Below are 25,622 nucleotides of genomic sequence, written 5' to 3' on the forward strand. Positions count from 1 at the left end.
TCCCATACTTTATTCATTACTATCAACCACTATGGATATTTTTTTTCTGTTTTTCCAGTCTATTACATTGTAACAATCTATTGGGGGTTTTTCTTTTTCAATTTATCATAAGCTTTTGTATTTTGAGTATGCTTCTAGTTCATTGAGATTGACTATACCTAACCTTGCCTGCAACTTGACTTGCCTCTCTGCTATGAACAGCATGTGGCTAGATGTTTATCTATAACTAAAATCAGTTTTAGTAATATATTCTGAGAGATGGAATTCCTAGGTCAATGAAAATAAACAATGTATTCTTGATGCTCAAGCGGCATACACTTTTAAAAAGAGAATGAACACATTTGGGCTATATATAACACAGTTCCTCCAGTAGACACCTCTATTTCCAGATGCCAAATCTAGGGTCAGGGCTAAATTAAAATTAGTTGATAAAACTAAAAACCTGGAAATCTAGAAGAAGAAAGTATTTTTGGTTCTATTAAGGACACTGAATAGGACTCTTCTTATACTGACCACAGGGTATGTGAAACCTGGCCTTGCTACCAAGCCCCCAGTTTGATCTGTGCTATGTAGGATTTAGTTGGTATGCAGACTCCACAGTCCAGACACAAAACTGGAGAATACCTGGTTGTCTGGCCCTAAAGGAAGTGCTGTGTAAAATCTGTTTTGATAGACATTGGCTGTCTCCCCCTAGTTATTGGCATTAATTTTCTACTCACTTTTTTGACGAGGAAATGAGTGGGTAGTGAGTAAAATGAAAGTGGGTCTGAGATGATAATTCTGCTTAGGCTGCAGGAGTTTTTTCTTCCTTTTTTTAACTTTACTTTTTGGTTGGCTTTTGTGTAAGTTAAATTCAAAGTACAAATTTATCCAAGCTTATCCTCCCCTCACTGGGTCCATGCTCCAGATTGTTTGTTTTTGTTTTTTGTTCTTTTGTTGTTTTTGTTGGTGGTTACCTCCAAAGTTTCTTTCTCATGCCCTGTCCTGTCAGCTTTCTCTGCTTTCAGAGGAAACCAATAGTAAATGTGATCAATTAAGCCACAGTAACTGGCTACTGGCTCTGTAATATACATGATATATTAGTCTCAACCAGCTAGTGCATTTATATTTCTTCAGAATCTTTTTAAATAAGATGTTTTTGGACCAGCATAGTGGCTCATGCCTATAATCCCAGAATTTTGGGAGGCCTAGGTAGGCGGATCACTTGAGGCACAGAGTTTGAGACCAGCTTGGGCAACATGGCAAAACTCTGTCTCTACCAAAAAAATACAAAAATTAGCTAGGCGTGGTGGTGGGCACCTGTAGTCCCAGCTATTTGGGAGGCTGAGGCAGGAGAATCACTTGAACCCGGGAGGCAGAGGCTGTAGGTAACCATTGTACTCCAGCCTGGGCAACAGAGTGAGACTCTGTCTCAAAAAACAAAACACCAACAGCAACAACAACAACAACAACACGGGAGGCTGAGGCAGGAGAATCACTTGAACCTGGGAAGTGGAGGTTGAGGTGAGCCGAGATTGCACGAGTACACTCCAGCCTGGGCAACAAGAGTAAAACTCTGTCCAAAAAAAAAAAAAAAAAAGCCACAGACATTTTCATCCAAATACTCTTAAAGTTTGTTTCACTCCCAAGTGATTCTCAAGAGCCTGTAGGGGGTCTATGAGGTTGAAGCTATTTTAGTATAATACTAAGATACTATTTGCGACTTAAATTCTTTTGCCATTTGTACTGATGGTGCAAAAGCAACAATGATTAAAATTGCTGGAGCCTGATCACAAGTTAAGGTAGTAGCACTAAAACATACTAGTAAAAATTGTATTCCCTAATATGTACTCACAGGTTTTTTAAAAGTCAGTTTCACTTAAGGACGTCCTTAAAGAAGGAGAAGAAATGAATTTTTTACATCTCAACTCTTGAGTATATATCTTTTTACTATTCTGTGTGACAAAACAAGAAGTATGCATGAAGAACTCCTGTTTCATACTGGAGTAAGATGTGTGATTAAGCTCTGAGCTGAGCTAGCAGTTTTTTCAGGGAGTATCACTTTTACTTGAAAGAATGACTGACAAGCAAACTAGGCTTATTTAGACTCACATGTTTAGCACATGATTTCTCAAGAATGAACAAAGGAAACCTGTCACTGCAGGGAAAGCAACTGACAACGTTTCTTGCCAATAACAAAATAGGAGCTTTTAGGTAAAAATTATATTTTAGAAAACGTATATGCCATCATTAGGCTGATGGCTGTCAATTCTTGGACTTTTCTGATGAGCTCAGCAGTGATGTTAACAAATATGATTTTAAAAATATTGTATGTGATATTGTGATTTATAATAAGATATATACATGTACATATAGGTGTGTATATATGTGTGTGTATGTGCATATTTATATGTATGTGTATATATATATATACACATATATACTTGTACGTGTATGTGTGTATCTGACACTGTCTCTAGGAAGATAGTGTCAGAATTGAGTTAAATTGTAGAGGACCTTTGTAGGTTGAATCCACAAATAGAACTTACAGATATGGAAGGCCCGACTATAATTAATAGGATAAGTTAAGCAGGAACGATAGACTAGAGTATGATACAATTTCTCCCTCTCGTGGTCACATTTCCTACCATTTAGTGACTACTGCTAATATTTATTTAGCAGTTCAGTCTATAAAACTGAACTAATTTAGTTCACACTAATTTAGTTTTCATTAAGAACCTTTTATTGTTATCTTCATTTTACAAATGAGGTAATAAAAGTTATAATTATCTAAAAATTATATAGACAGAAGTGTACAAAGTCACATATAATAAACAAGGGAGTATGGTATAGAAGAATGTGGTCTTCAAGAATTTCGTTTGAATCTACCTTCACCAATTACGAACTGTGTATGTTTCTGTTTCAGTCATATTTAAGTTGCTCTGTTTCCTCCTCTGCAAAATGGTTAGTATAATACCTACATTATCAAGGAGTTATGAAAATTAAACTAGATAACATACGTTAAGTAGAGCATAGAAGTTTCTCAATAAATAGTAACTAATATCATCTGTTATTGATTCATACTTATTAGTAAAAATCAGTTCATTTTTAGAACTCTCTTCTGAGTCCTGAAAAGGATAATTGTCATGGTTTTGCTGAATAATAGGACTCTCAGACCCTTCCTAAATATCAAAAATATGTGGGTAGGAGTCATTCTGGCTGCCCTTAAAGTCAGTAAGTCAAGTGGAGGAGGCAATAGATAGGAAGACTGTAATTATGTACTTTTGTGAAATCTTTCTGTAGGCGAGTTCCTACGGAGGCTTGAAGAGAAGGAAGCTCTGATAAACCAACTTTCCAGTGAAAAGAGCAACTTCACTCGGCAAATTGAAGAACTGAGAGGGCAGTTGGAAAAGGAGACCAAAGTAATGTATCTATTATTTCTCACTTGTTACTTGACTGTGTGTTTTTTTAAAAAAATAGTGCTTGATGAATCAGCCTGCAGATGTTTTGTAAAAGAAGAAGGGAAAATGCCCTACAAGTTATGGGGGAAAAACCATGCCAGGAAGAACCTGATGACTGAAGGATCTTCCTTGGTGATTCAAATCGCTTCTTTGCAGATTTAGAGCAAGCAAAGTGTGTTTCCATCTTGTGTGAGTACTTGAACAGAAGGGCAGCAAGGCGCTTTCTGGATTTTGATTCTGAAACTGCTCATGAAAAAGTGAAATTAAATAAAAGCCTAGAATAAAATAAGTGGGACTGGGATAGCTCAATATTACTTTTAAATTGTCAATAAATTATAGAAATTAGTCATTTCTTCCTATGAGTATATAATGTTGCTAGAAGGTGACTCCAGTGAAAGTGATTCTGGAAGATGATAGCATAGTGACCAACATGAGATATGAATTCTTTGAGCCCTGATATTTAAATGAATTCTTAGTTCATATTCAAGGCATCTTATTACTAAGACCCCAAAGTATCTTACTTGTACATGACCATACTATGAAGGCATATACTCTGAAAACGCAGGTAGTTGAGTCTGTTTTAAAATATTGTACCATTTTATTCCCTTGACTCTCCATATTTTCTATATTATACACAAATTTAAAAATTTATCATTGTTTGTGCATCAGACATTGTACTAGACACTTCTGTCATGTTATCTCAATCTTCATATCAGTCAAATGAAGCAGATAGAATTGCATCCTTATATATGAAAAAACCAAGGCTCTGAGAAGAAAAATAACATGTCCAAGGTCATACACCTAGTGATATACTGTGAAGGAACTTAAGCACTAGTGAAATGAGTTATATTTTAGAAGATCTCTCTGGCTGCCTTCCCAGTGACTTCCAGTTGGCCTACAAGCCCCCCTGATCTGGCTCCAGCATCCTTCTGTGACCTACTTCCTACATCTGCTTCCCTCATTTACTCCCCCCAGCTGCCCTGGCTTCCCGTCTGCCTCTTAAACCAGGCACCATCATTCCTGCCTTAGGACTTTTATAACTGTCCTTCCTGTTGCTTAAAGGCCCTTCCCCAAGGTCTTAGGGGGATGATGAGAAGGAGCCAAACATTCTAGATCGTGCTTATCTGCTGTATTTGTTTTACTGCTATTAGAAATTTTATTTATTAGTTTATTTGCATGTGTATTTTGTGTATCCCCTTATTTCTTTTGGGCTCTTTAGGGCAGGGATTTTGTCTGTCTCGTTTACTTCCATAATTAAATATATGCCATGTAAATGCCACATAAAGGTTTTAAAAGTTTTTCCTTTAAAGGAAAATAAAATTAAACAAGAGGAGAGGTCACAGTTTGAACTCAGGTTCATCTGATTCCAAGGCCTGCATCCTTTTCAGTGTCATTGTGTATTGTGGCTCCTCATTTACCACCCAGAGGGGTCTGGCTGAGGCTGCCATTAACTAAACCTTGTGCCCTCAGAGCTGTATCTTCCTGAAAATGTGCTTTTTTTTTTCCTAATTTGCATAAAGGACCCATGAGGACCCGTCAGGACCCTGGTTCTTTCCACACTAGATTGTCTCGGAGGAATGATGCTGCTAGGTTAGCCAGATCACCATTTAAATGACAAAAATGTTTATTAAACCCAGCAGGGCTGTCCAATACATATAGAAGCCTCTACTACACTACAGGTAGCTATTTAAATTTATATTAAAGTTAAATAAAATTATGAATTCAGTTTTAATCACACATTGTACTAGGCATATTTTGAATGTTCAGTAGCCACATGTGGCTAGGTGTTTACCATATTGGACAGTGTACATAGAGAACATTTTCATCATTACAGAAGTTCTATTGGGCTGTAGTACTATTTTGAAGTATTAGGAGCTGAGGTTTTTAGAGATTTCAGTGTGAAATAAAAGATTTTATTTTCTTCATCAGTGGAATGAAAAGGCTAAATTTCAGTGGTTCTTTCTGGTTTGAACAAGCTCTGAGTCTAATATATTGCTAAATATAAATCTTATTGCCTAAATGATGGTGAATGTTGTCTTTGCTATCCTTGCATTCTCCACTATTTCTAGAATTCCAGGCCTAAGTCCACAGAGTCAAGCTGGCATTTCTCTAAATAGAATTCCCTTCCCTGTTTTAATGGCAGCAATTAGATACTCTATCTATCCTTTCTCTTGTCTCAAATTCTCTCCCTAGTATTATCTTACTAGGTTCAGGTTCAGCTTGAATTTGTGGCAGGTTAATCTTACCTAAAAATATATTATCTTACTTTCAAGACTTGTGTTGTTTGTGGTGGTCATGCCTTTTTTGTTAATGTGTGTTCCCTACAGTCCCAGAGTGCCCTGGCCCATGCCCTGCAGAAGGCCCAGCGTGACTGTGACCTTCTACGAGAGCAGTATGAGGAAGAACAAGAGGTCAAGGCTGAGCTGCACCGGACCTTATCCAAAGTCAATGCTGAAATGGTGCAATGGAGAATGAAGTATGAAAACAATGTCATCCAGAAAACAGAAGACTTGGAGGATGCCAAGTGAGTAGGGCAAGGCTATGCTTAACCTGGAGTTAGTCACATGGAGGAGTCACTCATAATGACTCCGTCTCCAAGGCCTCGTGGTATGCATTTAACAAATCCTTGCCACATGCAGGAACAAGCCCCAAACCAAAGCTGAAACATTCACTGCTGGTAAGAAGCACACTCTGTAGAGGGACTAAAAATATAAAAAGTGTAATACAAAGTGACAGAGACTATAAAGAGGTCCTGGGGAGAGAAAGGAGGCTCTTTCTAGGGACACAAGGGAAGTTTTCATAAAAGATGTGACTTTGAGCCACGGTGTGAAAATAGGCTATCGCTTAAAACCCTATATTTCATTCGTAATGCCAAAATAATTGAGTCCACGTGTGTACGTGTCTCCATCAAAGTCGTCGTGTCCCTGGTCTACAACTTGTAGACTACAAAGTAGTCTGTGAAGATGGACAGGGAAGCTGGAAAAAATGTTAGGATCTGTCGTCATATCTTCTAGGACAAAGGTTGCTTTGAAAAGAAACCATCCCCAGGCCATCCCTAAGGTTAGAATATCAATTTTATAGCCATTTCTATGTAAAGGTTTTAAAAGTTCTTAGTAGTTACAGAAGTTTGGGGCACAGCTGAATTGTGACTCAGTATCAGGGTATAGAACTGAAGCATTTTGCTTAGAGACCAAGAAACTCTATTTTTAAGAGAAATTGTCAAACCCCAGCTTATAATCATTAAAGGTTTACTCAAAAGAATGTGTCCCTGGCTTGGTAGCTTGGCAAAAATCCAGGGAAGATCAATACATTTCTCTTTAGCTTCAACCAGAAATAATGTTTTCCAGTTCTTCACCTAAATCTTTGAGAGGCATTGCTGTGCAATTGCTGAACAGCTGCTGTGTTTTGTCCCAGAAGGGGCAAGTGATCCATCTCTGTACCCACAGTAACTTAAAAAGGGCTTTAGAATGACAGATACTAAAAATACATGCAGTAGGTGTTTTATCAAAACTCTGGACCACAGAAAGTTTTGGCTTTGAACTGAGATGCCCTCTTATATCCAAATATGGTATTTACTTCTGAAGTAAGATTTCCCCCCCTTCTAATGATTGAAGAATTCAGGTGAAATTGCCTATCTATCATTCTGTTTGATGGTTTCTTTGGGGGTTGGATAGGAAAGAGCAAAAGAATATAGACTACTTTATGACCACATGGGTTTGTTGGAACTAGTTCTGTAGTATGTAATAACTAAAGAAAATAATGGGCAAACATGGTACTCTCTGAAGACACTTTTTTACTTTCAAATTGGTGGGACATTGAATAAATAAAACGTCTGTATTATTATCTTTTCCTCTAAATCACCTCAGGGAGGTAGGCAGCTACAAAACAATCTAGGGTCCTGGTTTCTTTTTTATTATTGAAGTTAAAGATTTGCCTGCTTTGATTTCCATGCTGGGGTTCAAATGATGAGTTAGTTTAGCAGACTCAAGCTCACCTAAGACTCAGTGTACTGCTTCTGAATTCTAAGTTCCCAAGGACAAGGATTTAGTTTCTTTTTTTTTTTTTTTTTTTTTTTGAGACGGAGTCTCGCTCTGTCGCCCAGGCTGGAGTGCAGTGGCCGGATCTCAGCTCACTGCAAGCTCCGCCTCCCGGGTTTACGCCATTCTCCTGCCTCAGCCTCCCGAGTAGCTGGGACTACAGGCGCCCACCACCTCGCCCGGCTAGTTTTTTGTATTTTTTAGTAGAGACGGGGTTTCACCGGGTTAGCCAGGATGGTCTCGATCTCCCGACCTTGTGATCCGCCCGTCTCGGCTTCCCAAAGTGCTGGGATTACAGGCTTGAGCCACCGCGCCCGGCAGGATTTAGTTTCTTAATTTCCAATATCCCCTTACATATTCGAGATCCTCCTTACATATTCGAGATAACTAAGTAGGTGCTTATGGTTGGCAAGTTAAAGAGCAAAATAGTAGTTGATATTAAACATAGAACCAAGTTATTGGTAAAACGAGGTTAACCAGTTTGTCCAGTTTACCCTGGAGGTTTCCTGTTTTAGCTTTGAAAATCTCATGTCCTGGTGTATTAGTCCGTTCTCACACTGCTAATAAAGGCATACCCAAGACTGGGTAATTTATAATGGAAAGAGATTTAATTGACTCACCATTCAGCATGGCTGGGGTGACCTCAGGAAACTTACAATCCTGGTGGAAGGGGAAGCAAACACGTACTTCTTCACATGGTGGCAGGAAGAGAAGTGAGTGAGTAAGAAGGGGAAAGCCCCTTATAAAACCATCAGATCTCATGAGAACTTACTGTCATGAGAACAGCATGAGGGTTACCACCTTGATGGTTAAATTACCTCCCACCAGTCCCTCCCACAACATGTGGGGATTAGGGGAACTACAAGATGAGATTTTGATGGGGACACAGCCAAACCATATCACCTGGTGAAACCCCTCAGTCCCAGGCAATCCAGTATGATTGGTCACCCAAAGTGAAACTCCTATTTTCTTTGATCAACAAGCATTTCTAAAGTAGTTAAAATATATGTAATTATTTCACTCGACTGCCTGTAATTATTTCATTGCTACTGCCTTAAGTCAGGTAAAGCATCAGAATCTCCTCTTCACACTTAAGAAACGTGAAGCAAAGAAGTGAAGTGACTATGGTTAGAAAGCTGGGGGCAGGATGTTGTTAGAGCCTAGATGCTTCCTGGATCCCAAGCACATAGGGGTTTTTGCAGGATTCCACCCAAAGGGGGCTTTATTACCACATTGCTCTGTTGGCCTAGTTATGCAGTCCTGTTAATTCCGGAGAACTTTTTTTCTGTTTAATAGCAGTAGATGAGCTTTGGTACATATAGTACTTTTCATCTAAGAAGTATAATAAGTGAGTAAGAATGGGACTGCCAACAACCCTGCAGGAGATGTAAGCAACAGAACACATTTCATCCGTTAGAATTCCTAATAGTAGCATATTATGGGGGTGGTGGAGAAAGAAGCATTGTAATAAACCACTCCATCTCAGAGATGCCCAAGGAACAGCAGATGGGGGCTAAAGTACCCCATAAGAACAGCAGGACCTGTTGAGTGAGCATAATGAGATGGGTTTGGGAATATAAATCTGGAGAGAGGAGCTGAGGTGGAGAACACACTCGGAGAGAAGAAATAATTGTGTCATGTTTAGGAGCCACATGATGTGAGAGAATAAGCAGGAAAAAGCAAGAGAGTGTTCTTTAGAAGCAACACAGCCAAGAAGCTCTTTAGTGACTACACATGGCTACAGATTTGAAAGGTGCTTACTGTTGGTAGGGTGTTCAGTACAATCTTCCTTTTTTCCCTCTTCTTAGGAAATAATCAAGTCAGTATTGCTTATTAGAGATTTAGGATAAGCAAATACTTGTAGGAATTCAAAGAGATCCAGAGTTCCAAGTGCAGCTTGCAAAGGGGGAAAATAAAGACCCCATGCACACAGGAGGCAGAAGATGGTGGTCACAGACAGTGAGGTCACTTTCAGATAGGAGCTGCTGTTGCTTTGTACCACTAAGTCCACTGCAGAGGTGCCATCTTACTTTGCACCCAAGCTCTATCTTTAATCCAGGGCAGACTTGGTGAGCTCTCTGAGAGTTGTTGCCTCACTCACTCTTTGGGTATCCTCCTTTCTCAGGAAGGAACTGGCAATTAGGTTGCAGGAGGCAGCGGAAGCCATGGGGGTGGCCAATGCCAGAAATGCCTCCTTGGAGAGAGCCAGACACCGGCTGCAGCTGGAGCTCGGGGACGCCCTGTCTGACCTCGGGAAGGTCCGCTCTGCAGCAGCCAGGCTGGACCAGAAGCAGCTGCAGTCTGGCAAGGCCCTTGCGGACTGGAAGCAGAAGCATGAGGAGTCGCAGACGTTGCTGGATGCCTCTCGGAAGGAAATCCAGGCTCTCAGTACAGAGCTCCTCAAGCTCAAGCACGCCTACAAGGAGAGCATCGTGGGCCAGGAGACACTCAGGAGGGAGAACAAGAACCTCCAAGGTACACCAAGCTGGGCTCGGAGCCAAAGCCGGAGTGGGTAGCTCAGGGAGAGCCCTGGCTACAGGCAAAGCTGTCTTCAGCATTTTCACGTTCCCATCATGTTTTAACTTTTCAATTTTTATACTTCTGTTTGACCGTTTTTTTTTTTTTTAATTTTAGATGCTATTTGTATGAAATTAATTCTAAAAGGAAGACTAGTTTCCTGCCTTTAACTTCAGTTCTCCTCTGTAAAGGAAGCCACTGATGAGAATTTCTTGATATCCACAACCTTACCAAGATTTTCCATGTGTGCTATACTCAAGGGTGTATTTTTTACCCGAACTACATTTTGTTCTACACGTTTTATTTTTTCATATATGAATATATTTCCCGATTTAATGAATATTTCTATAGCCCATACTACGTACCAGGCACTGTTTAACTATTTATTGTTAAATTTTCAGAATAGTCTAGTGTTAAGTTTTCTCATATGTAAAATGAAGGTTATATAGGTCATAAGTTGAGTAACTTGTCCAAATTCACATTTGATAAGTCGCAGATCTGGGATTTGAGCCCAGCCATGGCTCCAGCATATACGCACTTAACTACTGAGCTGTGCAACCTTCCCACGTACCTTGTGGCTCTTTGCATGCCTGTACATGGAGACCTACCACAAGCCTGTTAATAGCTACATAGTGTTTTGTAATAAAGATGGCTATCATTTAACTATACTTTATAATTTTAGATCCAATTATTCACAAATATGAATAATCCTACATTATACATCCCTATACATGTATTTATGCACATGTAAAAATATTTCAGTAGAATGGATCCCTGGAAAAGAAATTGCTGGGTTAATGAAATGAATTTTTAAATTTTGATTTACTGCCAAACAGCCCTTCAAAGAGGCTGCCAACTTATCCCAGCACCAACAGCAATGTGCATGAAAACCCTGAGATGCCCTGGAAGCAAGTTCATTACTGTTGGAGGCGTAAATGAAGCTTACTTTCTGTTGACCTACATAGTCTATGATCAAGGCACTAGCTGGGGACATGAGGGGTGCTAAAACAGTGGTTAGAAAACTTTAGCTACATCCAAACCAGCTGGAGGGTTTGTTAAAGCACAGATGGCTGGGGCCCACCCCCAGAGTTTCTGACTCAGTAGGTCTGAAGGATTTGTATTTCTGACAGTTTTCCAGGTGAGGCCGGTGCTGCTGATCTGGGCACCACCTTTGGACTGGGGGGGTGGGGTTTGAATATTGAGTGAGCTTTTTCCAAAGCTCTCCAGGTGATTCTAAGGTGCAGTCAGAGTTGAGAACCTCTTCCCTGATTTTCTTCTTGATAACCCATCTTTAAGAGAGAGCTTATCAGAGAAGAATTTATTATGCAATGAAAATTTCCGTCTAACATATTTGTCTTTGTAACTTCTAAAAATTCTCATCATATCACATCACAGCCCAGATCTCAGAACCAGAGGAGCAGGTGACTTATTGAGCTCCTTCCACCACCTCTGAACTTGGTAATTCTCTGAGCTACTTGGCCCTATACCACACCTCTTAGGTACTAAAGGCAGAACTGACCATAACAATATCAGGTGGAAGAGGTTTTTGACTTCTGGATGTCCTATTCTGTTTGTCAAAGGCTAATGTTCATGAAAGGCTAGGAAACAACACTGAAGTGCTTGAGCTAAAGCCACTTGGGCCCCTTCTGATTCTCTGGCCTATCTGGAGCCACGCCTTGGATGCTGGCAGATAGTGATCCAGCTTCTACTTTAAGTTCCTGTCTCGGTGTCGAGTGGTGACTGAAACAATGGCAGCCACTAGTGTTGATAGCTAAGCACTTACACTGGAAGGGTAGGGACTCCAGGTCTGTGTTCTTCCAGGTAGAACCTGGAATGGCTCTAATGAGCAGGACTGCCATGCAAAGTTGCAAAGGTTGTCTAGTGTACAATATTCTGAAGCACCATCCTCACCATTTGTTGTAGACAATTTTCAGATGGCAAAAGACTATATGAAAAAATGAATGCCTTTAAAATTTCTAGGTCCCATATGGGCTAGGTCATCAAGTTACCAAGGGTGGCATGAGGCCACTGTTCCAGTGGGCTGGAACAGTCTGTTGTGCCTGGTATCATTGGTTTGAGACTGAGCCCTTTCACTAACTTTGTTTTTCTTACCTCTCTCTCCAGAAGAGATTTCTAATCTGACAAACCAGGTTAGAGAAGGGACCAAGAACTTAACTGAAATGGAAAAGGTCAAGAAACTAATTGAACAGGAGAAGACAGAAGTCCAGGTGACTCTGGAAGAAACAGAGGTATTATCACCAGGGAGAAAAGAAAGTTTTCACTGTGACAAGGCAGAAGATTTGCATTCTAGCAATAACAACAGCACCAACAAAAGGACATGTATTCAAATGTTTATTTACTATATGCTAGGCACTCTGCCAAATGCATAATTTTAATATAATCACTGTAGCAAACTACTGTCCCCATTTTATAAAAGAGGAAATTGAGACTCAGAGAGCAGGATACAAACAGTGAATGCAAATCTCCTGATTGTAGTAAAAACAGGAACTATGTCTATCTCGTTCGCCAGTTATCCCCAGTGCCCAGACCCTCACTACTCAACATGTGGCCCATGGACATCACTTGGAAGGCTGTTAAAAATTCAGAATCTCAGCCCTCTGCCCATCTCTGTTGAATCAGGATTCTGCATTTTAACAAGATCCCTTGGTGGTTCATATGCACATTAATATTTGAGAAGCACTGGCCTAGAACATTGCCTGGCGTGTAGTAGAGGCTCAGTAAATATTTGTCAAATGTTGAATGAATAAATATTCTCATAGCTGTCCCCTCTTTAAAGAGTCAGTCACAAAAACTTTTCAATTTTTTTTCCCCAAAAACTTTTGGTAGTTTTGGAAATAAGATTCAAAGCAATGCTGTCAAACAGTGGTTTCTGAAAGCTCATCTTTGTGCAGATTGACAGGAAGGTTTTCAGTGTTATGGGTTCACAGTTCAGGAAAAGTCTCTGACTTTATCTCTGAGTGTGCATTAGCAATTGAAAGGACCTCTAAGAAGATGTTTTGCCAAAGAAGGTAAACTAACGAGGAGGAAGTCACCCTATCATGATTATTAGGTGGTTAAGAAGCCCTGTGTAGCCTCTTCTCAGAGCTGAACTTCGTCTTCCTGACTCAACCTTTGAGCAAGTACTCAGACACATTAAAATACAGCCCTACCCTCCCACCAGTAGAAAATGAAAAAAGATTTTTGAAAGATGTGGCAGTCAGTGTTAGGTAGGGGCCTTTTGGAAGGTATGGTGATGGAAAACAAGACCCCAAAGGACCGCTCTGTGCCAAGCATTGTCTGTTACATTTACCTCACCATTATGATTCCAGAAGAAACTTGCCAAGCAAATGTTTCCATATTACCCTCCGTATAGAGTTGTCAGGCAGCAGCTCTTGCCCTGTTATGCATACACGTTTCCTGAGGCTATCTAACTTTATACAGACTCCTTTTGGTTGGCAGTGTGGTGCCCTCTAGCACAGCTGGTCCTTATACAGCTGGTGAACTTTGTTTTGTTTACTTGTTCCCTTTGGTTCTCTGGCCATCCTGGCAAGGGACTTTTTGAAGCCACCACCTTAACTAAAAGAAGTAAATTTTATGATAGAAATTTCAAGCACTATGACAAGTCAATGAAAAATACAACTGGCACTGGCAATTTTTGTCCTGTATAACATAGAGGCATCTTTGTATATTCAGTTGATCAGCACATGGGTCAAGGGTGAGAATGACAGGAAGGCCAGAGTGCTCAAACCATTTAGTACCACTAGATGGCAATGCGTTCTATTCGCATTTTCTCAACTGTCATCAGCCACCTCCATAAATACTTCATCAACTTGGACATGTATTTGTAGCATTGCATTATTTATTTTCCTGGGTGAGCCTTTATGAGAAACTGTATCAGATTGTTTTAAAGCCATGAAACTCAAATTATCCCAGGTCGTCTTCCCTAAAGATTCACTTTCTCAGTGCATTTTAGAGGGTTAGAGGTGACAGTCTCCTCTTGAAGGAACTACACTATTCCCTCTGAGGAAACTATTATCCAAGCATTTGTTTTTGAGTGTGCGTTAGCAATTTTATTTTCTTTTATATTGAAGGTAGTATCAAGAGAACATCAAGGGAGGTCTTATTAAAATTCCCATCATCTTTTTATTTTTATTTTAAAATTGCAACTCAGTTTTACTTTTTTACTTTTGGTCGTATCTGCTAAGCACTCCTCAAAAGAGGCTATAAAAAAATTACTTCTGCCTTTAGGACTGCCTGTAGCTAACTGACCACAAAATTGCATCACCCCTTATGCCCTTATATCATTGGTATTCTGCAAGTGCTTTTTGGGTTTCTTCTTTTATATACATTTTTAGCTTCAGGACAGGCTTTAAAGATTTAGCCAAACCTATGCTTTTAGAATTGAATTGCCTTTATAACATCCCTGCAAATAATTGCCTTAACTATATTTGAATACACAAAGGGGCAGGGAATCTTCCTGCCTATCAAAGCAATTCATTTGCAGTAGTGGTACCAATTATGGTTATAATGGCTCATGCTGAGTGTTACGTGTCAGATACATCCTAAATTCCTTTATTTGCTCTTCACATGACAATATTTGGACACTACCATGTTGTTTGTTCTCTGAATGCATCCAACTTTTCCTCTATTCCCTCGTGATGTCCAGAATTTAATAGAAGATTCCAGGTAGGAGTTATCACCTTCCTTGTTCTAGCTCTGATACTTTTTAAAATTTATCCCATAGTTGGAATATGTTAGAAAAAGTCAAGAGTAATACATTAAAAAGCTTAAATATAGCCACAGACAAGACTCAAATTTTCTATTTTAAAATAGGCTTTAAAATTCTAGTTCTGGAGCTACAGCTGAAAGACCTAAGAATGTCAAATCTATAAGTGAAATGACAAATGAAAGCAGTTGCTTGTCTCACTGTGTTGCAGTCTCTAGGGACCTGACTTGAACCTATATCTTTCCCAATAACTCTAAGAGAGCTACATTAGCGACATATGTTTTGGGAAAAAAATAAAATTTTTGTCTAAAAGTGGACTTCATTTAATGCTTTTTATCTATGTATTCCAGGGAGCCTTGGAACGTAATGAAAGCAAGATTCTTCGTTTCCAGCTTGAACTCTTGAAAGCTAAAGCAGAACTTGAAAGAAAGCTTTCAGAGAAAGATGAAGAATTAGAAAATTTTAGGTATTTAAGATGATTTTGATATGTAACAATTATGTATTTCTGAATCCTTGACTAAACAGAGCTCATTATGTCCAGTTGCTTTTATGGCCCCTGTTGGAGTATTACCAAAGAAACTTAGTGTAACTGTATATTAGTATCTTTTATATACAATATTTATAATCATGTATAGATATTCCTTTATACACAATTAGATATCCCTTTATACACAATTGTATATAGATATTCCTTTATATCAATAGTGGTGAGAGCTCACCGCTATTGATATAAAGGAATATCTATATATAATTATTGCTGGATTTTATAATTTTCTTATATTTGAGGAGCTTCTGCTGTCATATGAGACTCAAGATAACACCAAATAAATGATTATATGTATAAGGACTCTGCATACTGTCTGCATGTCCCTATAATGCCACTTTCTTGGGCATTGAGAAATTGACTGAAAATGCTGAGCCATGGAGAAAAAAATTAAAAATTCAATGCTGTACTTTCAGACCAGAGTGAAGTTTTCCCATACCCCCTGCTTGTACCTGTAGCCATTTGTTTGAAGAGGAGCAGAAGCCAAGAGCTAAGCTGCTTATTGAATCTTTGTTAAAGCAGCTAAGTCTTAATAGTCAGGAAACTGAATTAGACAGGACTCATGGGTTGCAGAATTTTTTCTTAGCTTTGTCATAACAAGCTGATGACTTTAGACATTCCACTTCTTAGCTTCTCAGTGAAGTGAGGGGATAAAAGCAGCCCCTACATGTCACAGAAGGTGGTGAGGAAGATCAGTAGTCTGATGTTGGCAAAGCACTTCACACGCTGTAGATCAAAGGCACAATTATAAACACATGGAATTAACGATGATTATATTATCTAATCTGTTCCCTTAAGTCAATGCCATATGTTAGCAAGAAAAATAATTTGAGCCTGAGATTCAATTGGCAACTTACTTTCAATGTATTTGTTAAACCATTTTTTTTTTAAGAAAAAGAAAAAAAAAACCCCTGTTAACATGTTCAATTGAACTGACCTCTTTCCTGTAGCCCATTTTTAGACAAAACTCTCAAGGGGGTCAATTTTTTAATGAGGATGTCAAGCCAAATTTGGCCCTCTATGTGCTTTGAGTTATCTTTGCTCTCACTCACTGGCACTTTCTTCTATAGGACTGACTGTGGCGAGGAATTCTGATCTACTTAAGAGGTTCTGAGTCAGTGTCTAAAAGAATTTTTTTGATGAAGGGCAAAAACCTTGGGCCTTGATATTTGCCCTACTTCTTTCCACCAGGAATAAAAATGAATGTCTCCTTGTGCAGATTTAAAAAAAGCAACGAATAACACTGATTTAAGCAACAAATAACACTGATTTCAAGTAATATCAGACCTGTGCCTATAAATAAACCCAGCTGAGGAGAAATGAATCCTCAGAGAGCCTGTGTCTCGTCAGGTACATCTGAATGTCGTTGAGCAGTTCACCAATTGTAAGAATCTTAGTGTGAAAAAAAGCCAGAGATCCAAAGAGCTAGGGCTGGAAGAAGAAAGAACTGAAGAATAGGCATAAGCCATGAGGAGCTGAGAAAAGAAGGGGTGGGCTGGAAGCAGGGGGACGAGCTATTCATAAATTTTAGTTAATGATTCATAATAACTATAATAGGAATATCCAGAAAGAAAAGATGAGCTTATTTTACAAAATATCACAAATACCAGCCCAGACCCTTTCTACTCGGAGCATAGATTGTACCAAAATGCCTTGGTTTAATCCGATAGTTTGACTTTGGGGCTAGCAGGGCATCTTAAGGAAACTGAATAGAATGCCAGGAAAAACAAAATAAGCCAAGTACAAGATTCCAAGCAATCAAGGATAAGCCAGGGAAGTTATAGAACAAGGAAAATATTGCCTGAGGGCAAGATCAGGTTCCAGGTCATATGCCCATATAACCCATCATTAACTCCACAGAAACAGAAGGTTCCCAGGAAGACAGGACCTGGTGAGTAAGTTAAAGGGACCAAAAAGCAAGAGAAAGTGACCCACAGGCAAAGGAAAACCTTCATAGTGCAGCAAACTGGGTAACTCATTCAACTCATGCTCTGCTGCCAAGCCATGTCTTCCACTCTGGTGAGGCCTGATTCTGAATGAGCCCAGCCTGGATGCCTGTTGATGGTGAAAAGTACAAACAGCTGGTATGTGTGTGATATGTTTCACTTGTTCAACAGATATTGGAGTGCTTAATGTTCACCAGACACTGCCTCATATTCTAGTCAGGCCTTCATAGACACTTTTGGATGATAGGGTATTCTATTTATTTCTATAATAAATAAATAATGTTATAGTTGGCATAGGCTGAGGTAGGGAGGTGATGGTGCAGTCACTGATGGAAGGAGAAGAAGAGCTGGTAGCTGGCTTTGATCTTCCCATCTTATTAGACAGAGGAAACGAGGCCAGCTTGAAGGCCTACTGCATGGCCCAAGACTGAGCTGACAACAGGTTGGTCAGGTGCATCCTGCATCTTCAGGTAATTCTCTGATTGGAGGAAATGTTGAAACATGAGAGTCATCATACTGGTCCACAGCCCTGGTCTTTCTGAGCTGTATTCTGTTCTCCCAGACACACCCAGAGAGGTGTTTTTGGGAATGAGGCACTGAAATCCTTATTCTATCATACTGCATTTGTTTGTTTTGGTTAATCACTGATTGAAAGGCTAAGCAAGCTTTTTCTCTAAAGGGTCAGATGTTAAATATTTTCTGCTTTGCTAGCTACACGTTTCGTTTGCCACAGAGATGTGGCAGTTACTTAACACTGTAGTTGTAGGTTGAAAACAGCCATAGACAATAGGAAATAAATGGGCATGGTGGGATTTTGGCCCACAGCCCATAGTTTTCCCACCCCTAGTCTAGAGCCCCAGGTACATAGTAATGTTCCTTCTGTAAAGTCCACTCCTCTGATCTCAGTCATGTCAAACTTTGCCACGTGGTCTTAATTTATATATACATCTGACTTGGTTTCTTTTATTGTCTGAGTGAATCTCTGCCAGAATATGCTCAAATCTTTTCCCACTTCTAAGTAAAATATTTTCGAATGTCTTTGAAAATTAGAATCTCAAACTCAGACATGGTAGCAAAATAACTTGTTAATTATTTTAAAGCTGGCTCATATGTATTTGGATTAAGAAAAAAATCCCTTATTTCTCTGACATAGATTAGAAATATCTTAAGGGAAATAAATGACCTATTGCATTGTCAATGATTTAAATGCTGAACTAATGATTTAAAATCATTAGCTCTTCAAAGTTCTATCATCTTGATTTTTCTTTGCATTTGGTCTTTTAAATTGTGTTTCACATTTTAGGAAAAAGAAGGTACTTCTTCCTATATTGCCCTTGGTCTTGGATGCATCGTTTTTCTTAAAGAATGTACTTGAGGGAGTTTTCATTTTAAAGATTTCTTGACTCTGTATGAAATGTGTTGATTGTTTAGCAGCCATTCTCCAGGACTGTATTATACCCATGTCTCTTAAAGCATCTCACTTTTTACTTGTCTGCAGGCACTCATGAAGTTTCATAAACAACTGTGGGAAAAGTGTAGTTTAAAACATGCAGTTTGCCTGCTTAAGTAGAATGTATTTCTGTACAGAGGATTTTGACACCAGGCTAGGGATGCTTCAGTGTTCCTGTGTAAGGAGTGTCAACTGTGGCAAAAATGCGAGTTTCCCAGTGTAGGACAGATAAGTGTTTGACAGCTTTTGGTGATGTGGAGTGTGAGCATCCCTGTCCTGGTTTACTACAGGTGTCAACACAAAATGCACAGATGGGTGGCTTCAGCAGCAGAAATGTATTTCCTTACCGCTCTGGAGACTAAAGGTTCAAGATTAAAGTGTTGGCAGGTTTGGTTTCTCCCAATGCCCCTCCTTGGCTTGCAGATGGTCACATTTTCACTGCATCCTCATCTGTTCTTTCCTCTGTGCACATGCATCCCTGTGTCTCTTCTTCTTCTTATAAGGACACTAACTAGTCCCATTGGATTAGGGACCCATCCTAACAGCCTCATTTAATCTTAATTACATCTTTAAAGGCCCTATCTCCAAATATAGTCATATTCTGAAGTCTTGGGGGTAAAGCAAGAACATATGAATTTTGTGGGGGACATAATGCAGTCCCTAAAAGTCCATATTAACTTTACCTACTGAGATCCCTATAGGATTCTGATCTGGAAGCTGAACAAAAGCCCAGAGCCTAAGGACAGGCAGAGGACAGGTGCTCACATTGCGCTCTGGAGTCAGACAGAGTTATTTTCTATACATTTCCATAATTGCTTCTAAGGCCTCCCTCACCAATGGGCAGAATGGAGGTCATGAAAAGCAGCACCTCCACCTGTCAACCAATTTCAAGCTCTGACCCCTCTCTTCCCCCTGTAGGTCGTATGCCGTTTTTTCTTTTTCTGAGACAAGAGTCTTGCTTTGTTGCCCAGGCTGGAGTGCAGCGGTGTGAACTTGACTCACTGCAACCTCTGTCTTCTGGGTTCAAGTGATTCTCCTGCCTCATCTGGGACTACAGATGCATTCTGCCATGCCCAGCTAATGTTTGTATTTTTAGTAGAGATGGGATTTCACCATGTTGGCCAGGCTGGTCTCAAATTCCTGACCTCAGGTGATCTGCCCACCTCAGCCTTGCAAAGTGCTGGGATTACAGGTATGAGCCACTGCGCCCGGCCTGTATGCTTTCTTGATCGACCTCACAGAGGTTAGGACACTGACTTGATGACAATTCAACATGGAATCGAATTCTGATCTAATCTAATTTGTGTAGATAGGTTCTATGAGAAAGAAGAATAGAAAGGCTTTTGCCTTCTCTGTTTTCTATTATCTGTCCAGCACCAGGTCCCTGTTTTCTGAATTGAGCTTAACAGGGCATATGTCTATTATAGAAGTTAAACTGTCCTAACAATCACCAAATCTTGGTGACTTAAAACAAATAGAAGTTTATTTTTGCCTATGTTTGAGGCCATTGTGAGGTAGGATGAAGAGTGGGTCAATAACATTCAAAGTCATTGAAAGACCCAAGTTCTTTCCATCTTGTGATTCCATGATCTTCTGTATGTGGCCATCAAGTTTGGCAGAAAGGGGGAAGGGAGAGTGCAGGAACTCACAAGTGAACATTTCTATGGGCCAGCCCTGGAATGGTAAACTTCATTACTGCCCACAGTGCATTTACCAGAATCTAGTCACATGGTCCCAAACTAACTACAAACAGTTTGGGAAATAAAAATTCCCATGGATTCTCTCAATTTTTTATTTTTTTATGGCCTTCCTAAACACATAGCTATTGTTTTCTGTCACTTTGCAAATACGTTTTTAGTTCTAGTTTTTGTTCTTAGGAGGGAATTTAAAGTGTTAAAGTAATTCAGTATCACACAATTGGTTTTGTCAGCCAATCCTTGGGTGTATTCTCAAACTCCTAGAGAAAGATAACCATTTTATTCTAGGAGAGTTGTGTCTCCAGGCTACTGTAGCAGTATTGCTGCATCTCAGGAATTGTTCCAACCTGAGTGGCTTTTTCCTGCCTTGTTCAGATATTTTTCACCATTGAAAGTAGTTGAAATATTATGGCTGTCTGAAAGAGCATCCTTCCTTCATCCTTAGCCACCACAGGAAACCCAGGTGCTTGCCCTAGATCATCCTTTATGGGATATCAGATGAGACTAAAGCTGCCTCACAGGAACCTTGAAAAGCTTCTTGTATTTTCTTGGATTCTTCAGGGAAGTTGGTCTGGAAACCTTACTTAGTCCATTATGGTGGATATATACTCACTAACCTAACTTCTCATTCTCTCTGTTTTTAAAATAAAAGCCCTTAGACTCATTTTGTTAGTTACTTAATATTTTTCTTGGATTTTAGTTTATTTTTTCTATTTCTTGTACTGTTTTAAACATAGCAGGTGAATTTGATTAATTTGGATGTATCATTTCCCCCACTCCAACTGTTATTTCAAATTAGGAGGAAACAGCAGTGTACCATTGACTCCATGCAGTCTAGTCTGGATTCTGAAGCTAAAAGCAGAATTGAGGCTACCCGGCTGAAGAAGAAGATGGAAGAGGACCTCAATGAGATGGAACTCCAGCTTAGCTGTGCCAACCGGCAGGTGTCAGAGGCAACCAAATCCATGGGCCAGCTTCAGATTCAAATCAAGGTATTTTAAAACTGTAAGATGGGGTAGGGAGGGGTGGAAAATGTTTCTGCTTATGGAAGTAAACTAAGCAACAGATTGTTGTGTTCAGCAATAAAGATGAGGACAACAAATACAATCTTTCCAGAGTGAAGGAGCATGCTTATGTCTAAATACGTAGAACTATGGTCAGAGCATGCATACATAGGTGCATAGTCTATGTTGAACTCAGAGGGATCTGTACTCCAGGCCCATCTTTTCTCTCACAGGACCTTCAGATGCAGCTGGATGACAGCACACAACTGAACAGTGATCTGAAGGAGCAGGTGGCTGTGGCTGAGCGGCGCAACTCTCTTCTTCAGTCTGAACTAGAGGATCTAAGGTCCTTGCAAGAGCAGACAGAGCGTGGCCGCAGGCTGTCAGAAGAAGAGCTCCTGGAAGCAACAGAAAGAATCAATCTTTTCTATACCCAGGTGGGGCCCATATACTCTCCGTATTAGCTGGGCCAGTTGGTTGAAGGCAGTGGTTCCCACACTTGGACCATGCAGTTGCAGCCTTGGACCATGCACAATCACCCTGTTAAGTCTTGGATATGCCTGTGAAGCACAGGGACAGGCTGTGCAGCAGAGCCACAGTCATACTCTTCATTTATTCCCAAGTATGTTATTTCCTTCAGGCTGCCATAACAAAGTACCACAAACAGGGTGGCGTAAAGCAATGGAAGTTTATTTTCTCGCATTCCTGGAGGTTGAAAACCTGCAATCAAAGTGTCAGCTGGGCCATGCTCCCTCTGAAACCTGTAGGGAAATGCTTCCTTGCCCCTTCCTAGCTTCTGGTGGCTTACTGGCAATCTTTGCCATTCCTTGGCTTATGGATGCATCACTCCAACCTTCTGCCTTCACATAGTGTTCTCCCTGTGTCTTCACAGCATCTTCCCCCTGTGAGGGTCTGTTGCTGTCCAAATTGCTACTTTTTATAGGGGTACCAGTCATATTTGATTAAGTTCTACCCTAATGACCTCATTTTAACTCGTTTACCCCGCTGCTTCCCTTTTTTCTAGTTTCCTTTTAAACAAAATAAGACCGTATTTCCAAATAAGGTCACGTTCTGATAAATTGGGGGTTAGGACTTCAACATATCTTTGTGTGTGTGTGTGTGTGTGTGTGTGTGAGAGAGAGAGACAAAATTCAACCCATAACAATAAGCCTTATGCCAGAAGAATGGATTGTCAGGGCATCCACAGCCAGGATGCTGGGGAGGGAGGGATGAGCATCCCCTAATGTTCCAGAACCACTCCTGCTCCTGGTTCTCCTGCTCTCTCTAAGCCATGTGCTTCCCCAGCATCCCAGAATAAAAACAGTGCTCCGCCTTGGAGCCAGGAAAGCCGTGACAGTTCTGAGTGGCTGCTGACAGATATGATACGCTGTCCAGATTCTGGCTTCTAATGGAAGGTTATGTAAGTGACATGAAGCAAGAATTCTTAAATCCTTCTCCTTCTCCTAGAATCAGAAGAAGCCATAGTTTCCAGGACAAGCATCTACAGTAAATGGGTTGTGTGATAAGTGTTTATAGGGCACCCCCCCCCCCATAACCTGGACTGGTATGGGTGATGTAGACACAGAATGTCTCCACTGTCCTAAAAAAATGAAGATTGAACTAAGCAATTGTAGTACACTGCTAAGAGTATAATGATAGAGCAAGCACACCCCTACAGAAGGCCTTCCTTGACAATCCGAGAGTTAGGTAGATGCACAGTATGCTTCGTCTGAGTCATGAAGGACATTTAAGAAGCCAGCCAGATAGAGAGAAAAGTTAAGGGCAGAGGCATGGGGTGTGGGGGGAAGGAGTTTATGAGTCTAAGGGAAATTCACATGCTAGAGTATTGGGTGGATAGCCAGAAGGAGCAGAAATCATGCTGAGATAGGCAGGGCCAGGTCACCAGGGACCCTGAGCCTGAGACTGATGGAATTTGAATTTTGTCTTGCAGCTCATGGAGATCCACTGAAGAATTTTGAGTAGCTAAGAGTGAACTTATCAGATTTGCATTTTAGGAAGTTTTACTCTGGTGATTATTGTGAAGGACAGTTTAAAGCACCTAAGGGCAGAACTGCTACACTCTGGGGCATTCAGAACTATCTGTGGGATCATTTTGGTTGCCACAGTGACTGGGCAATACCACTGGCATTTAGTGAGTAGGGTCAGAGACATCAAAACTCCTTCAAGGTGATAGCCCAAGGAACTGCGCCTTCCAGAATGCCAGTTGTCCCCTACTGAAAAATACTGGATAAAAGAAAGTATAAACCAGTAATGTGCCTGTTGAAAGATGTTGCAATTAGTTTGTGCCTACAGTTTGACCTTTTTTTCCCTGTCTATGACACAATCCCATCTGGGTACCACGTGGTATAGAACAAATAATCTGTAGGTTATAGATAATTCCCAACAAACTAACTCAAACATTTTTTTTTTCTTCTTCAAGAAAGTTTAAATACAATGAGTTGGATTCTTATAAAATGGACTATAGACTTTTAAAAAAGTAACTCATCCACTGTCTAGAGCAAGGCTTCCCAGCCCCTGGGCCACAGACCAGTACAGGTCTGGGGCCTGTTAAGAACTGGGCTGCAATGGCAGGAGGTGAGCTGCAGGGGAGTGAGCTTTGCCTCCTGTCAGGTCAGCAGCAGCGCTAGATTCTCATAGGAGCGCAAACGCTCGTGTGAACTGCTCATGTGAGAGATGTAGGCTGCATGCTCCTTATGAGAATCTAATGCCTCATAATCTGAGGTGGAACAGTTTTATCCCCAAACCATCCCCCAACCCAACCCCCCTACCTGATCTGTGGAAAAATTTTCTGCCATGAAACCAAAAGGGTTGGGGACCACTGGTCTATAGTACTTAATTGCTATTGGTAACAAATCATTTGCCATGCATATCATACATAATAATGCACCAGTGGGATCCAATATGATGCAAAATCACTAGCCTAGAGAGAGATGAGGATCAGTTAGAGAAAAAGCATGCATAGAGAGGAGAGGATTTGGGGAAGAAGAAAATTAGGCAGGGGAGACCTGATCTCTAGGGCAGAGTTTCTGAAACTTGATGTGTACATATAAGAATCCCTAACACAAAAAAATGTAAATTCTCAGATCTCACCCCAGATCCACTAAATCAGAAGCTCTGTGTTGGGACCTAGAAAGTGAACACGTTCTCAGGTGCTACTGCTCATAGAAAGAGTACCTTTTGACCAGCACTGGTCTAGGTGATATTATATCATTCACAAGGACCTCTCCTCAACCTAAACCATGCTGGGGCACCTTGCAGTTACTAGAACATTACCGACCAAAACATATTGAACCTTTTAGGGAGCCTTCTTAGCTACCTGCTGCATTTCCAGATCTCTAGCCTAGGACTAACATATGAGGCTAAACTTATCTTTGACTGATTACAAGTGCCTTTTTCAAACCTGAGCTGTGACAATCTAGATTACCTTTCTGCAAAATACCCCCTAACTCCCTTTCTCCTAAAAAAAATAAAAATAACAAATTAGAGAGTAATTCAGTTTGCAAAGATTTAAGCCCTTGTCTCCCTAGCAAATTTTAAATGATTCTATGTACAAACAAATTAGTATTTGTACTTGTACCTTCCTCTACAAAGAAATAGTTTCTATAGGGTCTGTGCTGTGAGCATCCAAAAAACACTTCAGGAAAATACAACTTATTTCCACCCCATCTCTCAGGCCATGGCAGTGGAAATCTTGGAGGTATCCAGGGCCTGGCTCTCCACAAGGACAAAAGATGGCAGTCTCGATAAAGATGCTTCATGTCATAGAGAAAGTGGGGTAGATAGAACCAGTGATGCTGGAATATCATTCTATTTTTTTTTTTTTCTTTTTTGAGACGGAGTCTCACTCTGTCACTCAGGTTGGAGTGCAATGGTGTAATCTCAGCTCACTGCAACCTCCGCTTCCCAGGCTCAAGCAATCCTCTCACGTCAGCCTCCCGAGTAACTGGGACCATAGGTGTATGCCACCACACCCAGCTATTGTTGGTAAAAGTTTTGGTAGAGATGGGATTTCGCCATGTTGCCCAGGCTGGTCTCAAACTCCTGAGCTCAGGAGATTCACCCCCCTCAGCCTCCCAAAGTGCTGGGATTACAGGTCTGAGCCACCGCACCTGGCCTGGCATATCTTTCTATTTCCAAGTCTTCATCGTGCTACTGAGAAAGGCACTAGCCAGAGGCAAGTGAATGTGAAACGGATAAAGTGAAAGGAGAAATAAAAAAATAGAAAGCCTATGCCTTTTAT

The 25,622-nt window shown here is 40.4% G+C and overlaps 1 protein-coding gene across 1 annotated transcript in view; it reads left to right on the forward strand.

Annotated features, from left to right (window-relative positions):
• The window catches only part of MYH15 (myosin heavy chain 15), a 128,891-nt gene that overhangs the window by 89,612 nt on the left and 13,657 nt on the right, over positions 1-25,622 (forward strand). The window contains exons 29-35 of the mRNA XM_065539230.2: positions 3,283-3,401; positions 5,768-5,964; positions 9,603-9,952; positions 12,119-12,243; positions 15,071-15,186; positions 21,157-21,349; positions 21,595-21,798. Coding sequence (XP_065395302.1) covers positions 3,283-3,401; positions 5,768-5,964; positions 9,603-9,952; positions 12,119-12,243; positions 15,071-15,186; positions 21,157-21,349; positions 21,595-21,798 — 1,304 coding nt within the window. The remainder of the gene's footprint in view (positions 1-3,282; positions 3,402-5,767; positions 5,965-9,602; positions 9,953-12,118; positions 12,244-15,070; positions 15,187-21,156; positions 21,350-21,594; positions 21,799-25,622) is intronic.

Source organism: Macaca fascicularis, chromosome 2, assembly GCF_037993035.2.
Source record: "Macaca fascicularis isolate 582-1 chromosome 2, T2T-MFA8v1.1".
In the NCBI taxonomy this organism is placed as follows: domain Eukaryota; kingdom Metazoa; phylum Chordata; class Mammalia; order Primates; family Cercopithecidae; genus Macaca; species Macaca fascicularis.